Source organism: Eleutherodactylus coqui, chromosome 12, assembly GCF_035609145.1.
Source record: "Eleutherodactylus coqui strain aEleCoq1 chromosome 12, aEleCoq1.hap1, whole genome shotgun sequence".
Lineage (NCBI taxonomy): Eukaryota > Metazoa > Chordata > Amphibia > Anura > Eleutherodactylidae > Eleutherodactylus > Eleutherodactylus coqui.
Genome location: NC_089848.1, coordinates 43520344 through 43541178, shown reverse-complemented (window position 1 = coordinate 43541178; position 20835 = coordinate 43520344). Strand labels below are relative to the sequence as shown.

The 20835-nt window shown below is 44.5% G+C and overlaps 1 protein-coding gene across 3 annotated transcripts; it reads left to right on the top strand.

Annotated features, from left to right (window-relative positions):
• On the top strand, nucleotides 1-20367 carry POMGNT2 (protein O-linked mannose N-acetylglucosaminyltransferase 2 (beta 1,4-)). 3 transcript variants are annotated; one of them, XM_066584535.1, is made up of 2 exons: nucleotides 1-219; nucleotides 15672-20367. In XM_066584535.1, exon 2 carries the CDS (start codon nucleotides 15761-15763, stop codon nucleotides 17495-17497), a length of 1737 nt encoding a protein of 578 aa, XP_066440632.1. In that variant the 5' UTR covers nucleotides 1-219; nucleotides 15672-15760; the 3' UTR covers nucleotides 17498-20367. The 3 variants fall into 3 exon arrangements, with proteins under 3 accessions (XP_066440632.1, XP_066440634.1, XP_066440633.1); XM_066584537.1 differs by lacking the exon at nucleotides 1-219 and adding an exon at nucleotides 13243-13264; XM_066584536.1 differs by lacking the exon at nucleotides 1-219 and adding an exon at nucleotides 13252-13301.
• Nucleotides 20368-20835: the final 468 nt, after the last annotated feature.

The window sequence follows — 20835 nt, the reverse complement described above, 5'->3', positions numbered from 1 at the left end:
ATCATATGAATGAAACAGGCTTGCTGAGATTTCTTTCTGATTCTCCAATCACACTTGAGACAATAGGATCCCTTTTCATCCATCCTACAGAGCAAAGGACGGGCAGGTGGACTGCAGATATCAGTGTTCTCCACTTTACCCTCGGCGATGATAGCGGTGATCTCCAATCCTCAGAACCTCAAGCCCGCAGATACGCTGAAGGACTGAACAGTTCTCATGGTGAGTACCGTATGTAACGCAATGACGGCTTTTATTTCTATCCTCTAGAAACTATAATAATCATTATGTTACATAGAGGAGCGAAAATCATAACATAAGGCATTAGAATATTACACCTCATTTACTAAGGGATTGCATATCTCTATGGATCACTGACTGGTAACCTCTCATTGACGCAGGTGACATCCAAGGCCTCAGCAGAAGGAGATATATATATATATATGTAGCATGATTGCATTATTAGATTTTTGATATATAAATGTAACCCTTTAATTACTGCACAATAATGGTAGAAGCAGACGGAATGAAGAGTATCTGCTTGGATATACACCTGTTTGACCTTGTAGCAGTCATGTGAATGAGATACATTGTATTGGGGTATTTCTGGAGATTGTACAAAGTATCATATTGGGGCTCCTGTATACAAAGTGTCTAAGGTAGGTGTAATGCAGTCATAAAACAATGCAGCATATGCTTGTTGCAAAGGTTTGTGGTGCGATTGATATTTTTTTTCCTGTTTTTGAGAGGTTTCAGACAGCACTTGGCGTCGCTCGTGATGTGACACATGCGGAAAACATTTTCCAACTCCGTCAAGTACGCACCAGGCTTGGAAATTTATGACAGCAAATAGCAGTCAGAACTGGTCTTCTATGTATATTCCGCACATGCAGGGACATTCTTGTGGATGTTGGGCGTTTGAGACACATTTATGACATTTTTCCCCTAAAGAAAGCATTTTTTGTCCAGATGATTTTTGTATATTATCTGTCTTGCCTCAATCTCCAGGAACGAGTCATCTGACTGTCACTGAATGAGTCATAACGAAATACGACATTCCTTTCATCAGGCATTACTTACAGGGGTTGTATCAGTATTGCAAGTTAAGGTGCTTTTAAATGGAATGAGTAACGTTAAAAAAAATCGTTCAAATGAGCGATAATCGTTTGGTCTAAATATGAGCCGAAGATCGAACGACGAATGATAATCGGTCACTTTTTGTTCGTTGTTCATTTTATGCATGTATGAAAATCATCGTTGGCTCGATCAATTATCCTTCCGATTTAACAGCGCTCGTTCAGCGATTCTCATTTACTTAGCGCTCTTTCACACGACTGTATGCATTTTTACGTTTTCTCATCCGTGCCGTAAATTCGCATGACAATTTTAGCGTTTTCTTGTCCATTTACACGACCGTAAGCGTCGTTTTTAGCAAAAAAAATACATTGCACCCTGGAAAACCCTCGCTTGGCAAAAAACCTCAGGAAGCCTTCAAATTCCAAGAGACACCTGTAAGCTTTTCCCTGCATTGGATGATGCTAAACTGCCTCCCCGTTGCTTTTCTCCCCAGCTCCCATTGGAGTCTATGGGAGTCACCACCGTGTATCGGTCAAAAGATAGTTCCAGAGCAATCTTTTTACCCACTGAATATTCGCCACCGTATTTCAGTCTCGTTACATTTTTTTACTGTGCAACATTTTTATGCGCCATATATTCGCCTGTGTGAACGAATGCAGTGGAAACCAATGCCTCAGATGGTCGCAAAAACGCACCATAAATGCGTTCGTGTGAATGAAGCCTTATACAGCCAGTGTAAATACTGAACGATTCTCATTTGACTGAGCCGACGATGTATCTGCCTTTATAAACTGGCTGCACGCGCGAACGAGTTAGCGGTGACGTCACTTACTAGTTCGTTTTAACGATAGATTGTCTTGTCTAGAAGAACCCTTACTTACTGATTGGTGAGACCTCCATCAATCTTCAGAATGGGGGTCCAGTGCCCCCCCCCCCCCCACGTCCTCACTGCAGGGTTACTGGACGCTTTACAATGAGGAGATTGAATGGAGTGCTGGTCACTCAAGCTTCTGGGGGGTCTCAGCAGTGAGACCCCCAGCGATCAGCAAGTTATCACCTATCCTAACTTCCAATTTTGGTAAAGCCACTTCAAAGAATTGTCTATTCGGTCCTACGGACGTCGTCATGGGGGGTCCCTAACAATGTCTCTCATTGTGGGCAGCTGCACACAGGCATAATTCGCTGAGTGCCGTCCGCATGAGCCAGTTGCGCGGCACACAGCAAGCATGCAATGTCATTGCGTACTTGCTGCGTGCCGCCAATCGCCATGCACTCTCCTGGCTTGTATGCCCAAGTAATAGGCATCAAGATAGAACATGCTGCGATCTTTATTACGCGAGCTAATATGTGAGCTGCAACATGGGAGCCTATGGCAGATTGGTACAGCGTATTACACGCGCAAAACCTGCATGCGTAATACGCTGTCACCACACATTCATGTGAAGGAACCCTATAGCAGGCACAACCCATTCATAGATTACATAGTCATCCATTCATTTGAAAGCAGACATGTAATACCATATATTGCCTGCAGAGGTTGCTACAGGGAGAATATATGGTTGGCCGTAGCTTCTACCAGTGACAGCAGCGGATTGTCAGGGGTTTTGTCCCCTAGATCCGCTATGGTTACCTGGCGGGCTTCAAATGTAAAATGGCTATACCACCAAAACAGGGGTGGGGTCCAACCCATTGGGATCACCATCAATCACGAGAATGGGGGTTTTTAAAAAATAAATGAATCTAGTAAGACCGCGCCTGACAGCGTGTGTGAGATACACCGTGATGCGCAGTCAAAAAACGCTGCCCTACGTGGCGATATGCCGGCTCACACAGAGGTAAAACGTTGCATTATACCCGCAGCGGTTTACCGCACTGCCAGGTGAGCCCGGCCTTATCCACATGTTCGGTGATTGAATGATTATAAAGGTCTATCGCCCCATTAGCGTGCGCGCACTTTCCGCCTTTTAACGTGTCTATACGTTTTTCTGCAGTGTGCTGGGAATACAGATGACTTCTGGGTCTGCTGACTTGGCTTCTCCTCTTAGGTGTTCCCACATTGGATACAATGTAACCCAATCGGTGCCAATTGTTGTAGGACGTGCCGCCCCGGGCTGGGTTCACTGCCACGGTCTCATCTATCATTTAGGAGCAGCACTATTAGATGATGTGAACACTGTGGGCAAACTGAATATTACATCACATAACAAGGAATACATTAATATCTGAACACTTGTTTAAAAGCTGGCTTTCATTCCCAGGAGGAGAAGCCTGCAGACCTTGATGGAGTAAAATGTGGAAGCTCTCTGCAGATTTAGAGGAAATGGGGTTTTTTGGCTGGTTTAATAGCATCGAAAGTACAATAAGCCCCAAAAGGCGTCTGCGCGCACAACGGGCTGCGCAGCGATCAGCGTATGGCGGTGTTTCAACTAGCTCTTGTCAGTAGGGCCACTTTCACACAGGCCACCTGATATTGACGCAAGACAATCGCAGCGATATTCGCATCTGTGTGATATCGCTGCATTCTCTCGCCGTGATATCACGATTTAGTGTCGCTACAAAGTCGCACGACTTTGTAGTGCTCTATTGCTGGGATTTTCAGGGTGTGTGGGGCAGGGCTTGAAATTTAAGCCCTACCTCGAAAATAGGCCCTAGCTGCATTAAGAAATAAACAAATAATAATACATCAGATGTTATCAGCTCCGGCGCGCGTCTCCTCTGCAGGCGGGGATTTTAAATCTCCAATCCGGGAAAGGCTGCCTGAAGACTACAGTAAAGTGCGACGGAGCTGACAGCGCCTGATAGGTGATTATTATTATAAGGTAGGGCTTATTTTAGGGGTAAACAGTAGGATTTCCTACTGTAAAAGTTGCATCCCACCGCACAAAAAAACACGCAACATAAAGGAAGGCTCCATAGGGAAACATGGGCTACATAACATTGCAAATCGCGGCGGTGTAAAGCATGCCACGATTTTGTATTCTCGCAATGTAGCAGCCTACAAAACATCGCTAATGTAAAGGAACCCATTGGAAAGCATGGGCTTCACATACACGCGATTTGTAGCGCTGTCACATTGCAAGAAAAATCGCACAATTTTGCTGCCCGTGTGAAACCGGCCTAAGCGTGTTCGTGTGTGGAATCTGCTTGCGGAGGCCCGCAGCGGATCTCAGCTGTGAGCCCGGCCATGACCCTGCGTACGGCTGAGTAATGTACTTCGTTCACCCTTCATTCATTTTCTGCGGGCATAAAACTCATCGTTGACTCGTTCAGTTTAAATAGCGATCATTCAGTCATTCAGTCATTCTCATTCACTAAGGGCTTGTTCACACAGGCGTATTAGCGTGAATATAACCGATTGATTTCACTGGGCTCGTTCAGATTTCTGTATTTTGTGCATGCATTTCGGTAATGTAAAAAGAAGAAATGAAAGAAAATACAGCATGCTTTAGGCCGGTTGTCCACGGGCGGTGCGGTATCCCGCGACGAAGCTCCGCCACGGGAGCCGCTGCCGAATCTCCGCCGGTCAGCCCTATCTAATAGATAGGCTGACCGCAGGGAATCGGGGCAATTCGCAGCATGCTGCGAGCGGAGAATCGCAATGATTCTCCGAACGTGGACAGGTGACGGCGCTTTCCATAGCAATGCTATGGGAAGCATCAGCTGGGTTTGCCGCCGGCAAAATCACTGCCGTGGACAGGGGGGCCTAACTTTTCTGCACACTTGCGCACCACAGAAGTCAATGGGAGGGGGGGTGTACAAGGAGATGCGTAATACTCTGCATTATTCCGCTGGAAAGAGAACACACCAGTGCTTGTTCTGTGTCCACAGCTGAAATACTGAGGAAGGCGTCATGGCCTCGAAACGCGTCTATTGTATACTGCATCAATTCTTAATAAAAACAAAAGAGTCGAGCTTAGAAATATGTCTTGTGCCTCTTTAAGAAAAGGGATGGCACCTATAACTCCTTTTTTCCTACAGTTATTCTCTGTATTTTATATTGCCTGTTGGAGTGCATAGGACTTTTTCATTGCTGTTTATAAAATTTTTACTTAGAGACTGAGTGATCAAAAAAGAGCAATTGTGCATTGTGTACAATATTGAGTATTTTTTTTCTGACAGTTTTCACCGTGTGGGATAAATGTTTTACTTTGATAGATCCAACTTTTATAGATGTGGCAATATCAAAATGTTGTTTTTTTTTATTATAAATATGAGAAAAGGTTTTTTTAATTAAACTTTTAACATCTTATATTTATTTTTTTTAAGTTATAAAAAAACTCTTTATTTATTTTTTTCAGTCCCCATAGGGGGCTTGAACTTGCGATCATATATTGCAATGTATGGTATTTCTGATGGCGTTCTATTAAGAGAGGCCATTATTACCAGCTTAATAGACAGAAATACATGGCAGCTCTGGAGGCCTTTAGAAGGCCCTGGACTGCCATTATAACTTAAAGGCACCTTGTGGCTTCATCACATGGGGGACATTCCAGGCCCTTTTTATTTTGGAACATTTAAAACAGGACTATCCTTAGGATAAGCCATTAATGTATTATAGGTAGGGGGCGCTCACAAAACCAGGACTCCCACCCAGCAAATGAAAAAAGGGGCTGCAGAGCCCAACGGAGTGTCATGGCCCCATGGTCATCCAAGCACAGCAAGTGACATATGTTCTCGTATCCATTCAGCCAGGTTAACTTGAATGGGCTGAGCTGTAGTTTCAGTCAGAGACGCACTTGTGTGCATCCGAATGTGAGTGGATAAACACTAAGGGGGGTCTTGGGATTTGCACCCCCACAGTCATGTATTGATGGTCATCTATAAAGATAGGTCGTCAATTTATTCACAAAGGTTTTCTAGCATAGAAAACCATTTTTTTCATACACTCCATTAGCGAATTCTGAGGTGGGGAGTCTGTAGTACAGCTACAAAGAGTTTCTCTTGCTCTGGAGGGCCTGTCCTCTCCTGCATAAAGGCCTATTTACACTCAACGATTATCACTCAAGATTCGTTTAAATGATGGCTTGAGTGATAATTGTTGCGTGTAAATGCTACCATCGTGCACTTTTCATCTGAATGATCATTTTTAGTTGAGCCTAAAATCCATCGTTCAGACTGTACAATGTGTTCTCCAAGGGAGCAGGAGATACTGTTATATTCTCGAACAGGAGAATTATATTGTAAGAACAAAACCATAAACTGTTATCTCCAAGGGAGCTAGAGATAACATTGTATTCTCTTAGCAGCCCCTGGCTGAACAATGGAGCGAATTGAAGAGCTCAGACCGTTCTGCAAGCAGCTCTTGGAGACTCATTGCATGCAAATGAACAGATAAGGTACTAATGGGCATTAGTGCCCATTAGTAGTTTATGCAAAATGATCGCTAATCTCTTAATCCTTTGAAAGATTATCTTTGCATGTAAATGGGCCTTAACACAGACAAGTCATTGATTTCAATGAGAACTGCGTCTGTAATTATGAGCATCAGCCACTACGTAGGGGACGGAGCAGCGGCTTCTGCTCTGACCCTGCTGTATCCCGGCACTGACAGACGATGCTGCCTGAAAAACCCCTTGCATTTCTCCTGTGGTTGCAGGGAAACTGCAGACATACTGCCAGGGTACAGCTTCTCGCTGGGTGTCCCACTTGATGGACATTTTGTAATCTGCTTATTTTCAAGGAAACCTTCTAGCAAGTTGGGATTGTTTATAGGACGACCCCTTTAATGCGCATACAGAGGCGTTTATGTAATACAAACGATAGCTAAAATGTATTTGCCTTTCGCTGTAAGGGCTCCTGCACACCTGCCTTTTTCTTGTGCTTCTTTTCACGTGCGTTTTTTTTTTTAACACGATTGTCAATGGGACTTTCTAATGTTAAAAACACATCGCAAGTTTGTGCTTTGTGATTTTTGTGCGATGCGTTTTTAATAGAGATGAGCGAGCATACTTGCTAAATCAAACTACTCGATCGAGTAGTGCCTTATTCAAGTACCTGCCCGCTCATCTCTAAAGATTCGGGGGCCGGCGGGGGAGAGCGGTGAGTTGCGGGAGTGAGCAGGGAGGAGCGGGGGGGAGAGAGTGAGAGAGAGATCTCCTCCCCGTTCTCCCCCACCGGCACCTGAATCTTTAGAGAAGAGAGGGCAGGTACTGGCATAAGGCTCTACTCGCTCGAGTAGTTTGCCTTAGCGAGTACGCTCGCTCATCTCTTGTTTTTAACATTAGAAAGTCCCATTGACATTTGCGTAAAAAAAACAAAAAAACCCCGCAGTGATATCGCTTGAAATAAATGCACAAAAAAACGCAAGTGTGCAGGAGCCCCTGGGCTACATTTATACGCGCGAGCATGATATCGGGCCGAGTTTGTCCCCATTGCCAACATGGGAATTTCACGACAATGCAAAATTGCGATCCTCACGCTCGTGATAGGATCAGAAGAGTTCCCCATTGACTTCAACGGGAAGCATTGCTCTGGCATGCACAGCACGCAGCATGCGAGTGCCATGCGATGCCCCATTGAATAAGGTCAGGCATTCCGAAGGAACGTCCAAAGACAGAACGTGCTGCCAGGGTAAAAAAAAAAAATTCAAAAGAATGGATTTCATATTTGTGTGAGTTTCGTATCCCACAAAACCCGCGCAAGTATATCACTTATGCAGATAACTCCTTAGGCTACCTTCAGATCTGCGGTGAGGGGGTTCCGTTTTCCTACACAGTTATGGGAGCAGCAAAGGGAGATCCCCTGACCGAACGGGTCTGACGTATGACAAAACCGAACAGCACTAAGCGGACCCTATTGACTATAATGGGGCCCGTTGGGTTTTATCCGTTATTTTGTGCCGCTCATGCGACGGGACCTCCGATCGCAGGCTCCAGCCCAGATGTGCGCCCGGCCTCAGACTCCTCCGGCAGCTCAGCTGTGTACGTTCTCCTGCGCAGCACATTTCTGATTTGGTATGATTGTAGTAGCAGCCGTGTTCTATCGCTTCCATTATCACGTCGCTGGCACGCTGCGCGCCCATTTGGTAATTTATTAATGCTTGCAGCCAGTCGTTAGCCAGGATATAATGGTTTCACATTGCTGGGATTGTATTATTTATCAGACCTCAGATCCCGTCACTTGATACGTCTTATAGCCTTTTATGTCATCCCTCGCCGAGCGGAGAATCATCTGCTGTGCAGCCGTATGCCGGCGGCAGCCGTTGTGTGCCAACGCCTACAACTGTAAGGATGGCATGAATTTTATAAATATGGAGTCATAAAAGAACGCGGTCCCAATATCTATATTGTATAATATATACACACACGTATTAAACAAATGAAAATATATATGTAGTGCATCCATATCTGTAACACTTACTTGGCCGCTCTCGCACATGCGCTTTTTACCACTGTGTTGTGAACCCTACATACATGGCATGGCTCTCGCATGGCGTGCGATGTGCATGTGAAGTTCCCCATTGAAATCAAGAGGGTCAGAATTTCACAGAAGCAATGCGAGGGGTTTTTGCCTGACATCACATCCGTAGGTAAAACGCACTTTGACGAACCGAAATTGCGCTGGCCCGTGTGCAGTTCGCTTAAGGCCGGTCTCACGTGTTCGGATTTCAGTGGCGGATTCTGCGAGCGTATGATCCGCAGTAATACACAGATCAATCAATCAAATGCATTGAATTACGCAGTTCCGTTCACATTAGCGAGGCGGAATTGCGGAATCCATTCGCAGGAAATAGAGTATGGGCAGCGGGTATCCATGTCATCGCGGGAGATATAAATAACAGGAGTACTGCGCACGACCGCGGGCATCACTAACTAAAGATTTATGATATAAAGTGGGATTTGTCTGAATATCCTTTATATCAAGCGGGAGGCAGACACTTGGAGGTAAGGGATGCCAAGCTGCGGGCCAACCTCCAAGAGGGGCACGGAAGGCTAATTTCACACGGGCAACAGCGATACTGGGCAGTGAAACTTGGCCCGATCTCATGCTCCCCGACGTGCGATGTCCCCGCGGACGTGAGGCGCTTTTATGTTTAAACCACCTTGCATCTCTTCGGGTAAGTAGCTAAAAGCCGCAGCGGAGGATCCCGGAATGTCCCCAATTGTTTTTAATGGGTAAACCTCGCATCGCACTCGCGGGCACCTAGCATGGCGTGCAATGATGTGCCGGCACCATTGAAAACAATGAGTGATGCAATACGAGGCGTTCCGAGGGAACGCACACAGATAGGACATGCTGTGATTTTTTTTCTGCACCGCGATGCAGGAAAAAAGAAGCAAAGTGCTGATGTGTATGACGCCATTCAAAAGAAAGGGGTACATATTTGTGCGAGATTTACGTGAAAACGGCCTAAGGCTACATTCATACCGGTGAGCGCAATATTGGGCCAAGAAACTTGGCCTGATATTGCGCTTGGCAACAGGCATTTTACACGTTCAATAACGCCTCACATCACTTCTGTGAAATTGTGATCTCAGGCGCGTGTTTCCTATTGTTTTCAATCCCATTCACATCACATGGTATGCAAGGTCTTTAATCCATTAAGGATGAAGCACAGTAAACTGACAGCGCCTGGTCCTGGGCTTAAAGCACCGCTGATAGTAAAATTATGGCGGGTATTAAAGCCTCCTGCTTCTGCAATCAATCAGAAACAGGATGGGTTGTCAGCTGTTAGTTACAGCTGATAACCCGGAGGGGGAGGGAGAAGTGGGTTTTAACCCTTTCTGCCTCCTCCGTTCTTGAGTATACATCGCTTAATGAGCGCTATGTACTAAAAAGTGAAAGTGGAAATCTTTCTTCCCCTACAGGAGCCAGCGATCACATGACCGCCGGGATCCCATTACAGCAGAGCTGTAGGGTCCTAGACGACCCTGATCAGCTCTGCCAGGGGAGGTTTTCTCCTGTGACTAGGGCTCCTATGGATGCCCCAGCTACAGTGGGAAAGTGTCAAATAAAAAAAAGTGAATGTAACCCAGAGGTCTTATATGACATCATGGTGGACATACATGGTAAAAATAATAATGACATAAATAAGTTAAAAAAAATTACAGAATAAAACAACAATATATACATAAGAAAGAAAATAAACCCAAACCGTCGCCGTTATGCGCCCTGCAATCCAAAACCATACATATATATCAAAACGTCCAAAACAAATAGAACTCATTCCCATACTTTATTTGAGGCTGGATTCACACGAACGTATATAAGCTCAGTTTTCACGCCGAGCCGATATACGTCGTCCTCATCTGCGGGGGGGGGGGGGGTGGAAGAGACAGGAGCAGGAACTAAACTCCCGCCCCTCTGCACTATTTGCAATGAAAGGAGGTGGGACGGGGGTGGGGCCAAGTTTTGAGAATTAGCCCCGCCCCCGTCCCGTCTCTCCCCATTGCAAATAGTGCAGAGGGGCGGAGAGGAGGCAGAGAGGGAGCGGGAGCTCAGTTCCTGCTACTGGCTCTTCCATCCCCCCCCTCCCCCCCCGCAGATGAGGACGACGTATATCAGCTCGGCGTGAAAACCGAGCCGATATAGGTTCGTGGGAATGCAGCCTAAGGGCGCCTACCCACTTGCGTTGCTGATATTCGCGCGTGAAAAACGTGGCGTTTTCTGCACGTTTTCCGCGGCGTTTTTTGCGCGTTTTTTGCAGCCCTCCATTGACAATCATGGTTGCATTAAGAGAAAAATAAGGAGACATATGCAACTGACAGTTCCTATGTGAAAAAAACCCACGAAACGGAAAAAAACCCCAGATGGACAAGAACACATTCTATACTAATTGCTCTTCAGAAAAAACGCAAAACATCACAGGAAAAAAAAATCGCAAGTGGGTAGGCACCCTAAGAGTAAATGTACTAATTAAAAAAAAATAACTATAAATGTTAAAAAAAACTAACCTTTTTTTAGCTTTTTACCCCCAATAAAAGAAACAATCTGGGAAAAAAAGTCAGTAAAAAGGATATTAAAAAAACAGCCCTATATGTCACGGAATTAAAAAAAACACAACAAAAATAATTTTGGCAGCTAAAGGAAAAAAAAAATGGGACAGTAAAACCGCCACATGGGTAAAATCCCTAAAAAGTGTCTGGTCCTCAGGGCTTATTTACACGAGCGTATATCGGTCAGCGTTTTCACGGCCGACTGATATATGCTTCCATCTGGACAGTCCCCTCCCCTCCCAGCGGTTTGCAATGTGAGTGGGCGGAACAGGGATGGAGCGAAGCTCCCGACCCCTCCCCTTGTCCATAGCCAACTATGGGAGTGGGCGGAACAGAGCGGAGCTTAGCTCTGCCCCTCCCACCCTCACCCATTGCACATGCCAGAGTAAAGGAGAGAGGCAGAGAGGGGGAGGGAACTGCTTAGATGGAAGCGTATATCAGCCGGCCGTGAAAAAGCCAACCGATATACGCTCTTGTAAATAAGTCCATAAGGGGTTAAAAGTCCCAATTTTTTTTAAAAAATGGGAGATGCCTCCGAAGAAACGCCAAAAGATAGAACATGATGCGATTTTTAACCTCACCGCATCGCTGGGAGGGGAAAAATAAAAATTTTTTTTTTTTTTAAAAAAAAGGGCGCTCTTGTGAATAACTCAATTCAAAAGACTGGAGTTCATATTTAGGCGGAAATGGGGCTCTCCAAATATGTGAAGGGACCATGGAGGTTAATCTATGAGGATATAGGGGCGACACAAGAGGTACAACAGCTTATATTTACACTAAGGATAGCATACATTAACCCCTTCATGCCACCGGACATAAGTTTACATCCTGTGGCTGGCGGAGGCTCAGAAGTGAGACCATGTGATGCCGCAAAGGGAGGCGGCTGTGATTGATCTCCGCTATCAACCCCTTACATGCCGTGATAAATGTACATTAATGGTAAGTAAAGAGCTCACAGAGGGAGCACACCTCCCTCCATGGAGGGCTTATGGGTCGCTATGGCAACCAGATGCCATACACTGGTGTCCAGGCCTGTGATTGCTGTTGTGAGCGATAATGCACTGCAGTACACAAGTACTGCAATGCATTATCATAGTGATCAGAGCTTTTAGGCTGGGTTCCCACGGGACGGAAATCTTGCTGGACCGCGTGGAAATTTTGCAAGATTTCCGCAGTGGAAAGGCTGCTTCAAAACCCGCGCCATTTGGTGCATGTTTGAAGCGGCTTTTCAGCCTGTATTCCTCTGCGGAACTCTCTCGCCATAGAGAGAAAAGAGCCCACAGCCGAAACAACGCCAAGATTGATGTCACGGATTTTCATTACGCGCCACATGTCAGTTTCCACGTGGCTCGTCGGCCGCCTGTGAAGGAGATTTTTGCTAATCTCATCCACTTTGTTGCTTAGTCTCAAGTTTAAAAATGCATACGGAAATCCACCCCCCCACATGTGAACCGAGCCTTATGGCTCAAGTCCCCTACAGGGACATAAAAAAATGTAAAGAAAAAAACCCAAAAAAACTAACAACCCCCTTCATTTTTTGCGCACTTTCTTGTTTGTATATAAAAAGAATATTTTTGAAAACGCATATATTTGGTATCACCATATTCGTAATGAAATGCGCTATAAGTTGAACGCACTATTTATCCCGCACGGCAAAAAAACGGAAAAGGAACGTCTAAAAAATAAAAAAATGGAGGTAAAATGCTTTTTTTTTTTTTTATTGTGCAAAAGTGCACAAACCTTCCGACATAATAATCTTGGCCTGAGGCCCCGCAGGGCGGATGAGCCCGCTGAAGTCAATGGGTTCTATCCGTGTTTAGCGCGTGCGTATTGTACGCTCACAAAAAAAAGAGCAAATACGGTAATTTGAAGACGCCCCTCCAGACATACATGAATGCATGGACAGCAGAGGCAGCTTCTTCCCCTGAAGCCCAAACCTGACTCTTCCTGCACACGTGACTGGTCACATGGTTATGACATCATTAAAGGTCCTTGAGTCCAGTATCCTCTAGTTTTGACGCCATTAAAGGTCCTTTAGCTCATTAGAATCATGTCGGCTTCTCTCATCTTCCCCCTGACTCTGTGGCCGTGCAGGTAGTATCAGAGTGCTCGCATCAGGAGCCGCACAGACAGTGTATCACACCGGCATCTAGTCACGGCACAGGCCGAGCCTAACTACACGTGACTAGTCACATGGTCAATACGTCACCAAAGGTCCTTGCGCCCGCTATCATCTACATCTGACGTCATCACAGGTCCTTCAGCTTGTTGTTCTCTGCTACCTCCCAAGAAGTGAATACTGCATGCTATTATATTGTATCTTCCAGAAGCTGCGGATATTTGCCCCGTATACCTGTAGCAGCTTATAGTATATAGTATAGTATATTTTACCACCCGTATCTCCATGGACTGTAATGAGTGTTTTTATTAAGGGCTTTGTAAACACGGCTGTAAGCGCGTTTCGGTCTAGTAAATACGTAGCGTTATTGCGCAGCCAATAACCACTTACTGCGCATTTTTCTGCTGCTTCTGCATGTTTTTGGGTGCACAAATACGCCACGAAATATCCGTGCAAACACATTTGCGTTTCTGCAAATATCCGCAGCGAGTGCGCAATTTTTTTGCATTCCCATTGATTTCTATGGGCACCAAGATTGGTCATGCTGCCTATTTTTGCAGGCAGTCGCACATCGCGTGGACATACGCGCTCATGTGAATGTACCCATCTAAATCAATGGGTCTGTAAACTGCTTATGACGTACGCAGAAGTTGTGCGCATCATACGCTGCGCAGATACGCTTGTGTGAGCGAGCCCTGAGGGGCCTTACACAGGACAACTAATGTCCGAATAGTCGCTAAAGCGAACAAACGTTTATTTGATTTTTGCGCAAGGTGTTCGCAGAATGAATTGGGAGCATTTATATTAGTGAGCGTTCGCTGCCGCGGTCTCCAGAGGACCAAAACCAGCCAGAGCCGGAAGCAGTCAATGCGGTCCTGAACACCAGCAGGGACCTGCAATTTGTAGCATTCTAGTACATATTAGTCAACCAGCGACTACTTATAGGTGAGCTGAAGCGAAGCGACTTGTGAACAAATTGTCAGTCGTCACCTGTTGGTGACCGTGTTCACACAAAGCAACTATTGCTGGCGTTTGCTCCATTGAGCGGCTATATGGCTGATAGTCGTCCCACGTAAAGCCACTCTTAGGTCGGATTGACATGAATGTATTTGCGCGTTACGTATGAAGCATCTGCGCGTGCAGTGTGCGTAAGCCCATTTCGCATACACATTTTGTTCGCCAAATGAAGGGCCCATAATGCTCTTATTTTCCGGCGTATTTGCAGAAGAAAAAATGTGACCAGTATGTGGAAATAAATGCTAGTTTTTAATTTACAGCACGGTGCAGAAGGCCGGCGCGGTGTAGAAAAATGCTGCAAAGTAAGAAAGCTTTCAAGTAGAAGTGTTAAGGCCCATTTAGACACAAGGATAATCACTCAAAAGATGTCGCTCAAACAACTTTTGAGCGATCATCGTTGTGTCATTTACAGCGCAAGATGAGCGATCAAGATGAGTGATCACCTGGTACTGGCAGCGGAGGATGCAGAAGACAAGCGGGGTGTCCCCGCTTGTCTTCTGCATGCAGCTGTTCTCCCGCTCCAGCGCCTGTCTGTTATACAGCCAAGCGCTGGGAGCGGAGGATGCAGAAGAAAAGCAGGGTGTCCCCACTTGTCTTCTGCATCCATATGTTTTCTGCACAGAGCGCCCGGCTGTTATACAGCCGAGCGCTCCAAGCGGGTTATGGAGAACAGAGCTGCACCGCTCTGTTCTTCATACCCAGCCTGTGATCAGGGAGCAGGATACAGCTGAGACAATAGTATCAGCTGTATCCTGCTGTGAATCCTTGATAAGACTCCTCGTTGTCTTTCAGCACGCTAAAAGAGAACGATGAGCGACAGCGTAACGAAAACTGTACAATCTCAGTGCAGTTAGACACACAGATTATCACCCAAAAGACGGCTTTGAGTGATAATCTGTGTCTTAATGGGCCTTTAATAGTTTATTTTTGTCATTTAACAAAATGCTAAGTGACTAAGTCACATCAATATTTGGTGTGACGTCCTTTACCTTTAAAACAGCATCAGTTCTTCTTGCACCCAGTTTTGGAAGGAGCTCAGTAGGGAGGTTGCCCCAAACATCTTGGAAAACCACAGATCTTCTGTGGATGTCGGCTCGCTCCAATCCTTCTGTTTCTTCATGTGATCCCAGATACTGGATGATGCTGATATAATTGTTTAATCGTACACCTGATTATAATCCTAAAAATCCCTGACTTTGTACAAGTGTACCTAGAAGAATTGATGCTGTTTTGAAGCCAAAGGGCGAACACCCCAAATATTGATATGATTTTAGATTTCTTTTTTTGCTCATTCACTTTGCATTTTGATCATTGACAAAAACTTTTTACAACTTCTATTCCTGAAACTTTCCTACCTTGCAGCATTTTTTCCACACCTGCCTAAAACTTTTGCCAATTTTGCAAATCCTGCTCTTTAGGGAAAACTGACAGCAACAGTTTGTATCCGTTAATCCCCATTTTCACAATATACAATGTATAAGATATAGATGTTTATTTTGCTTCATGTTCTTCTTTTTCTTCCCTAGGTTTCCTCTGCTATGCTAGGGCGGACGAACAATGAAAGTCACTTTTATTAGGCTCCCTTTTGGATATCTTTGCCCAGCACATCTACAGAATGAACATATCCGCTGTGTTTAATGCTCTGCTTGTATCTATACTGGCAGCCGTCTTGTGGAAATATGTGAAGCTATGGGAACAGTTTGCTATTATTGAGGAAGAGTTGGACCTCACTCGTCAATCCCAGGAGCTGTCTCAGGTCCGCATAGACTACCAAGCAGCCTTATATGCGCTTGTGGAAGATGGCACCAAAATGGTTTGTACGGGTAGGATGCACACGGACCGCGTGTGCCGCTTCGAATCACTTTGTTACTCTACGGAGGCAGAGGAGTTTGTTTTCTTTCACAGCAACTCATCCTTCATGTTGCCAAGCTTGGGTTCAAGGCGCTTCCAACCTGCGCTACTAGACTTGTCTTCAGTAGATGACCACAATACACAATATTTCAACTTTGTTGAGCTTCCCGCTGCTGCCTTGAAGTTTATGCCCAAGCCTGTCTTTGTTCCAGATGTTGCCCTCATAATGAACAGGTTTAATCCAGATAACCTCATGCATGTCTTTCATGATGACCTTCTACCCATATTCTACACCATGCAGCAATTCCCTGACTTGGACCTGGACTCTCGTTTGTTCTTCATGGAGGGCTGGGGTGAAGGCTCTCACTTTGATCTCTACAAGCTTATGAGCAATAAGCAGCCTCTTCTGAAAGAGCAGTTAAAGACTTTGGGAAGGCTACTTTGTTTCACTAAGTCTTATGTTGGCTTAACAAAAATCACAACATGGTATCAGTACGGCTTTGTCCAGCCGCAGGGCCCTAAGGCAAATATATTAGTTTCTGGCAATGAAATAAGACACTTTGCCAAATTCGCTTTGGGAAAGTTGAATATTAGCTCTGATCAAAGTACCTCTGAGGACTATATCGTTCTTTTCAGCCGAACAATAAATCGACTTATTGTAAATGAGGCCGAATTACTCCTGGCTCTTGCCCAAGAATTTCAGATGAAGACCATCACAGTCTCTTTGGAGGATCACACTTTTCCAGACCTCGTCCGTTTGATCAGCAATGCTTCCATGCTGGTCAGTATGCATGGGGCACAGTTAGTTCTGTCTCTCTTTTTGCCTAAAGGGGCTACCGTAGTAGAGCTATTTCCTTATGGTGTAAATCCAGATCATTACACCCCATACAAAACTCTTGCAACGCTTCCAGGCATGGAACTCCAGTATGTGGCTTGGCAAAATAAAGAAGTGGCAAATACAATCACATACCCTGAAAGGCCATGGGAACAAGGTGGCATTATGCATCTAAATCCCAATGAGCAAGAAAATATAATGAAAAGCAAAGAAGTGCCGCGTCATCTTTGCTGTCGTAATCCGGAGTGGCTTTACCGTATCTACCAGGACACAAAAGTTGATGTGTCATCTCTTATTCAAGTGATAAGAGGTGTTGTTAAAACTAAGCCCGGTTCCAGGAAACAGAAGTGGGCAAATGGATTGTATCCCGGGAAGGTAAGAGAATCGAGATGCCAGGCTTCCTCCTCTGAAGCAAGCACTACAAAGCTGTCAGTGTCTTGGCAGATTCCTTGGAATCTCAAGTATTTGAAAGTCAGAGATGTGAAATATGAAGTTTGGATACAGGAGCAAGGAGAAAACACTTATATGCCTTACATGCTGTCTTACCAGAACCATACGTTTTCGGAAAACATTAAGCCATCAACAACCTATTTGGTATGGATCCGATGCATATTCAATAAAACGCTACTTGGACCGTTTGCAGACGTCTTGGTGTGTAAAACATAACCTAAACTATCTACAATTTATGTCCCTCGTTACAAGGCAAGTTTTGGATGCCTGAAAGCTAAAACTAAATTGCTGCGCCAAAGACAGCTCAGATTTTCTAAGTTTTAAAGTTTTTTCTAGACTACTTGTAAAAGTTCTGGCCGGTAACTTTACGCAAACTACTATAATGATGGGAAGATTTGGGCTCGGAAAGGGATAATCCTATAGTGAACAACTTCCGGATGGTCACCTTGTAGATACCTTGAAAATTTAATATATTACTTTTATAGAAACAACTTGTACAAAACCTGTGTTTGTTGTTATGCAAATGATGAGCTACATTTCAATATAGATTAATTTATTTTTAGGGAAAGTAAAGAATAAACTGTTACTTAAAGGTACATTTGAACATCTCGGTGTGTGGGTATATGTGTGTCTGTGTATATATATATATATATATAACCTTGTATATACATTGCTTCACTACTCTTGCACTGGTCTTAAGGTACAGCATGTACTTTAGGCCAGTTTTGTATTTGCTGATTGCTACTGGAAACTGTCCACAAGCTTGTTAACAAACCCCTGACTGCTTAGAAAAGCTCTTATAAAGGAGTGGGAGAGTTAAAGGGATTGTCCAGGACTATTACTATTGATGATCAGTCCTCAGGATAGGTCATTAATAGGTGATCACAAGGCCTGCTGTCAGTGCGGGCAGCGCTGGAAGCAGATAAGATTGTTTACGTTGCAATGGCCCGGTTTGGTACTACAGACACCCCCCCCCCATTGAATTCAGTGGGAGCTGTGCCTGCAGTACTAAATTGGGCCAGCTGATCGATGAGAATCCCAAGCAGCAGACCACCGCTGATCAGCTATTGATGACCTTACCCTGAGGGCTGGAATAGTAATAGTCCCGAACAACCCTTTAATCTTTCCTACACCAGATTACTGTACAGCTCAGGTGTAAGGACCATAGCTTGGAAAGCAAATCCCCAGAGCAGTCTTTGTGCAGATATTGACGCAAGGAGATTTCAGCTCTGAAATCTGGAGAAATGTGAGTGCAGCTCCGGACTATGATACAGGCTATAACTCAAAATGAATACCATATATAAGAAACACAATGCTTCTTATTCAACTTCTATGTGTAAACGGTATAATTGTGCTCCCAGATGATCCTACGCTGTATACTGTCTCTTTCAGTACCGTAGGTTTGGTTTTTAGATGGCTGTAATGCGGCCGCATCCTAGTTCCTTTGTTACAGTCGCAATGCCTGGCCATCCCATGATGCCTTTAGACGGAACGATTATCGTTCAAACGAGCGAAAGTGAATGATAATCATTTGAACACCAAACAAGAATTGTTCGCTTTTTGTTTAGCGTTTATTCTATGCAGACCTGAAAACCATTGTTGGCTCATTCGCTCATCGGTCGGTTAAAACAGCGATCATTCAATCACTGTATTCGCTTGAACGAGCAAACGATGCATTTGCCTGTCCAAGTGCAAACAAGTCTGCATTGACATCATTCACTCGTTCAAACGAGAATCGTCTCATCTTAACCCCTTGAGTGGCACGCCCGGAAATTTTCCGGGACGAGCTCCACTGCTCATAGCAACATAGCCCGGAAGATTTCCGGGCTATGTATCACTATGGGAGCTGCAGAGCACAATGCCACAAGCTGTGACATTGTGCTCTGCCTGCACAGACCCACATAGAGCAGTGCAGGACTTTGAAAAACCAGCAGAAGATATTGCCGATGTGCCGGCAATCTCCTGCTTTGTTTACAGGTTGCCATAGAGACCATCGGCTTGTCAGAAGCATGCCGATGGTCTCTGTGGCAGGGAGAGCTTGCTGCTTGGCTGTCAGAGGACAGCTAGGTACCAGCTCTTACAGCAGAGATCAGAGAAAACCTCCGATCTCTGCTGTGTTAACCCTTTACATGCGGCAGTCTATGTGACTGCAGCATGTAAAGGGCTGTCACTGCAGCATGTAAAGGGCTGTCATCGTCGGACCCCCGGAATGTGATCAGGGGTCCTGATGGGTCCCTGTGGAAGTCCCCTAAAGGGACAAAAAATTAAAATAAAATTAAAAATTAAAAAAAAAAAGTTAAAAAATTATTAAAAAAATAATAAAAACACTTGTCTCCCTTTACCATGTAATGACCCAGAGAAGGAAGTTAATACATTATTTAACCCCTTAATGTCATGGCCCCTTTTTTTCTTTTTTCCCCATTTCTTTTTTTCCTCCCTCCTGTTTAAAAAAATCACAACTTGTCCCGCAAAAAACAAGCCCTTATATGGCCGTGTCAATGGAAAAATGAAAAAGTTATGGCTCTTGAGACGCAACTGCAAAATTAGTTAAAATTCAATGGTTAGACCATTTTAAAAAACCTGCCCTGGTGGGCACGACAGGGTGGTAGGAAACCCGCCACTCAAGGGGTTAAAGGACAGGTGAGCTCCAGTTCAACTGAACCATGGGAGGGCCAAGTATATATGGGCTAAACTGTAACCACACTACAGCCATCCGAAACCACACGAACTGTAACTCTGTTATATTTTTTCATGCGCTCGTGTTACTGCTTTCCCAAATGAGAGGTTGATTATAATACAAGCATCTGACAATTAAAAGTGTATTTTTTTGACCAATTGGACAATATTTCAGTAATTATTCTTGATAAGTGTGAGTTCTGGGACTATCATTTATGACTAACAACAATTCTACTATTATGTAGCAATCGATTGAAGACTCTGCGTTACAATGTGGCTTTTGTGTTCATTTATAAATTGCTTGTGCCTTTCTTTTGTCATGTGGCAAAATAGCTGAATATCCAATTATATACAGGAACAGTACTCTGAAGATTGGATGACCTGTGCAAATAAAGGGGTGTCAGTTATCATCTATTTTACTCCAGAATTCTTTTTAAAGGGGTTGGCCGGTTAAGAAATGCAAAGCACTTAGTCTCCAGTTTACTTCTGCTTTTTGATTCAAATTTTATATTATATCATATAATATAAAATGTGAATCAAAAAGGAAACTTCCATGATCTAGATCAGGGGTGTCAAACTCATTTTCACAAATGGCCACATCAGGCTTATGGTGACCTTCAAAGGGCCGATTGTAAGACAGTACAGTAAAGGCCTGTTCACACAAGCATATTCACGTACATAATATGCGGTAAATAGAGGCCATTGATTTCAATCAGTTCATTCACATGATGTATATTGTCACACAGCATGACATTTTGTTGCGTACGACGCACCATAATAGGCCATTGAAGTGAATGGACCGCGCAAATACGTGGTGAATGCGCAGGAAACCTGTGTATTCACTGCATATTTGCGCACCATTTCAGTGGACCCATCTG

Coding starts and splice junctions, on each gene's coding strand:
- POMGNT2 (XM_066584535.1), top strand. CDS start 15,761: ATGAACATATCCGCTGTGTTTAATGCTCTGCTTGTATCTATACTGGCA.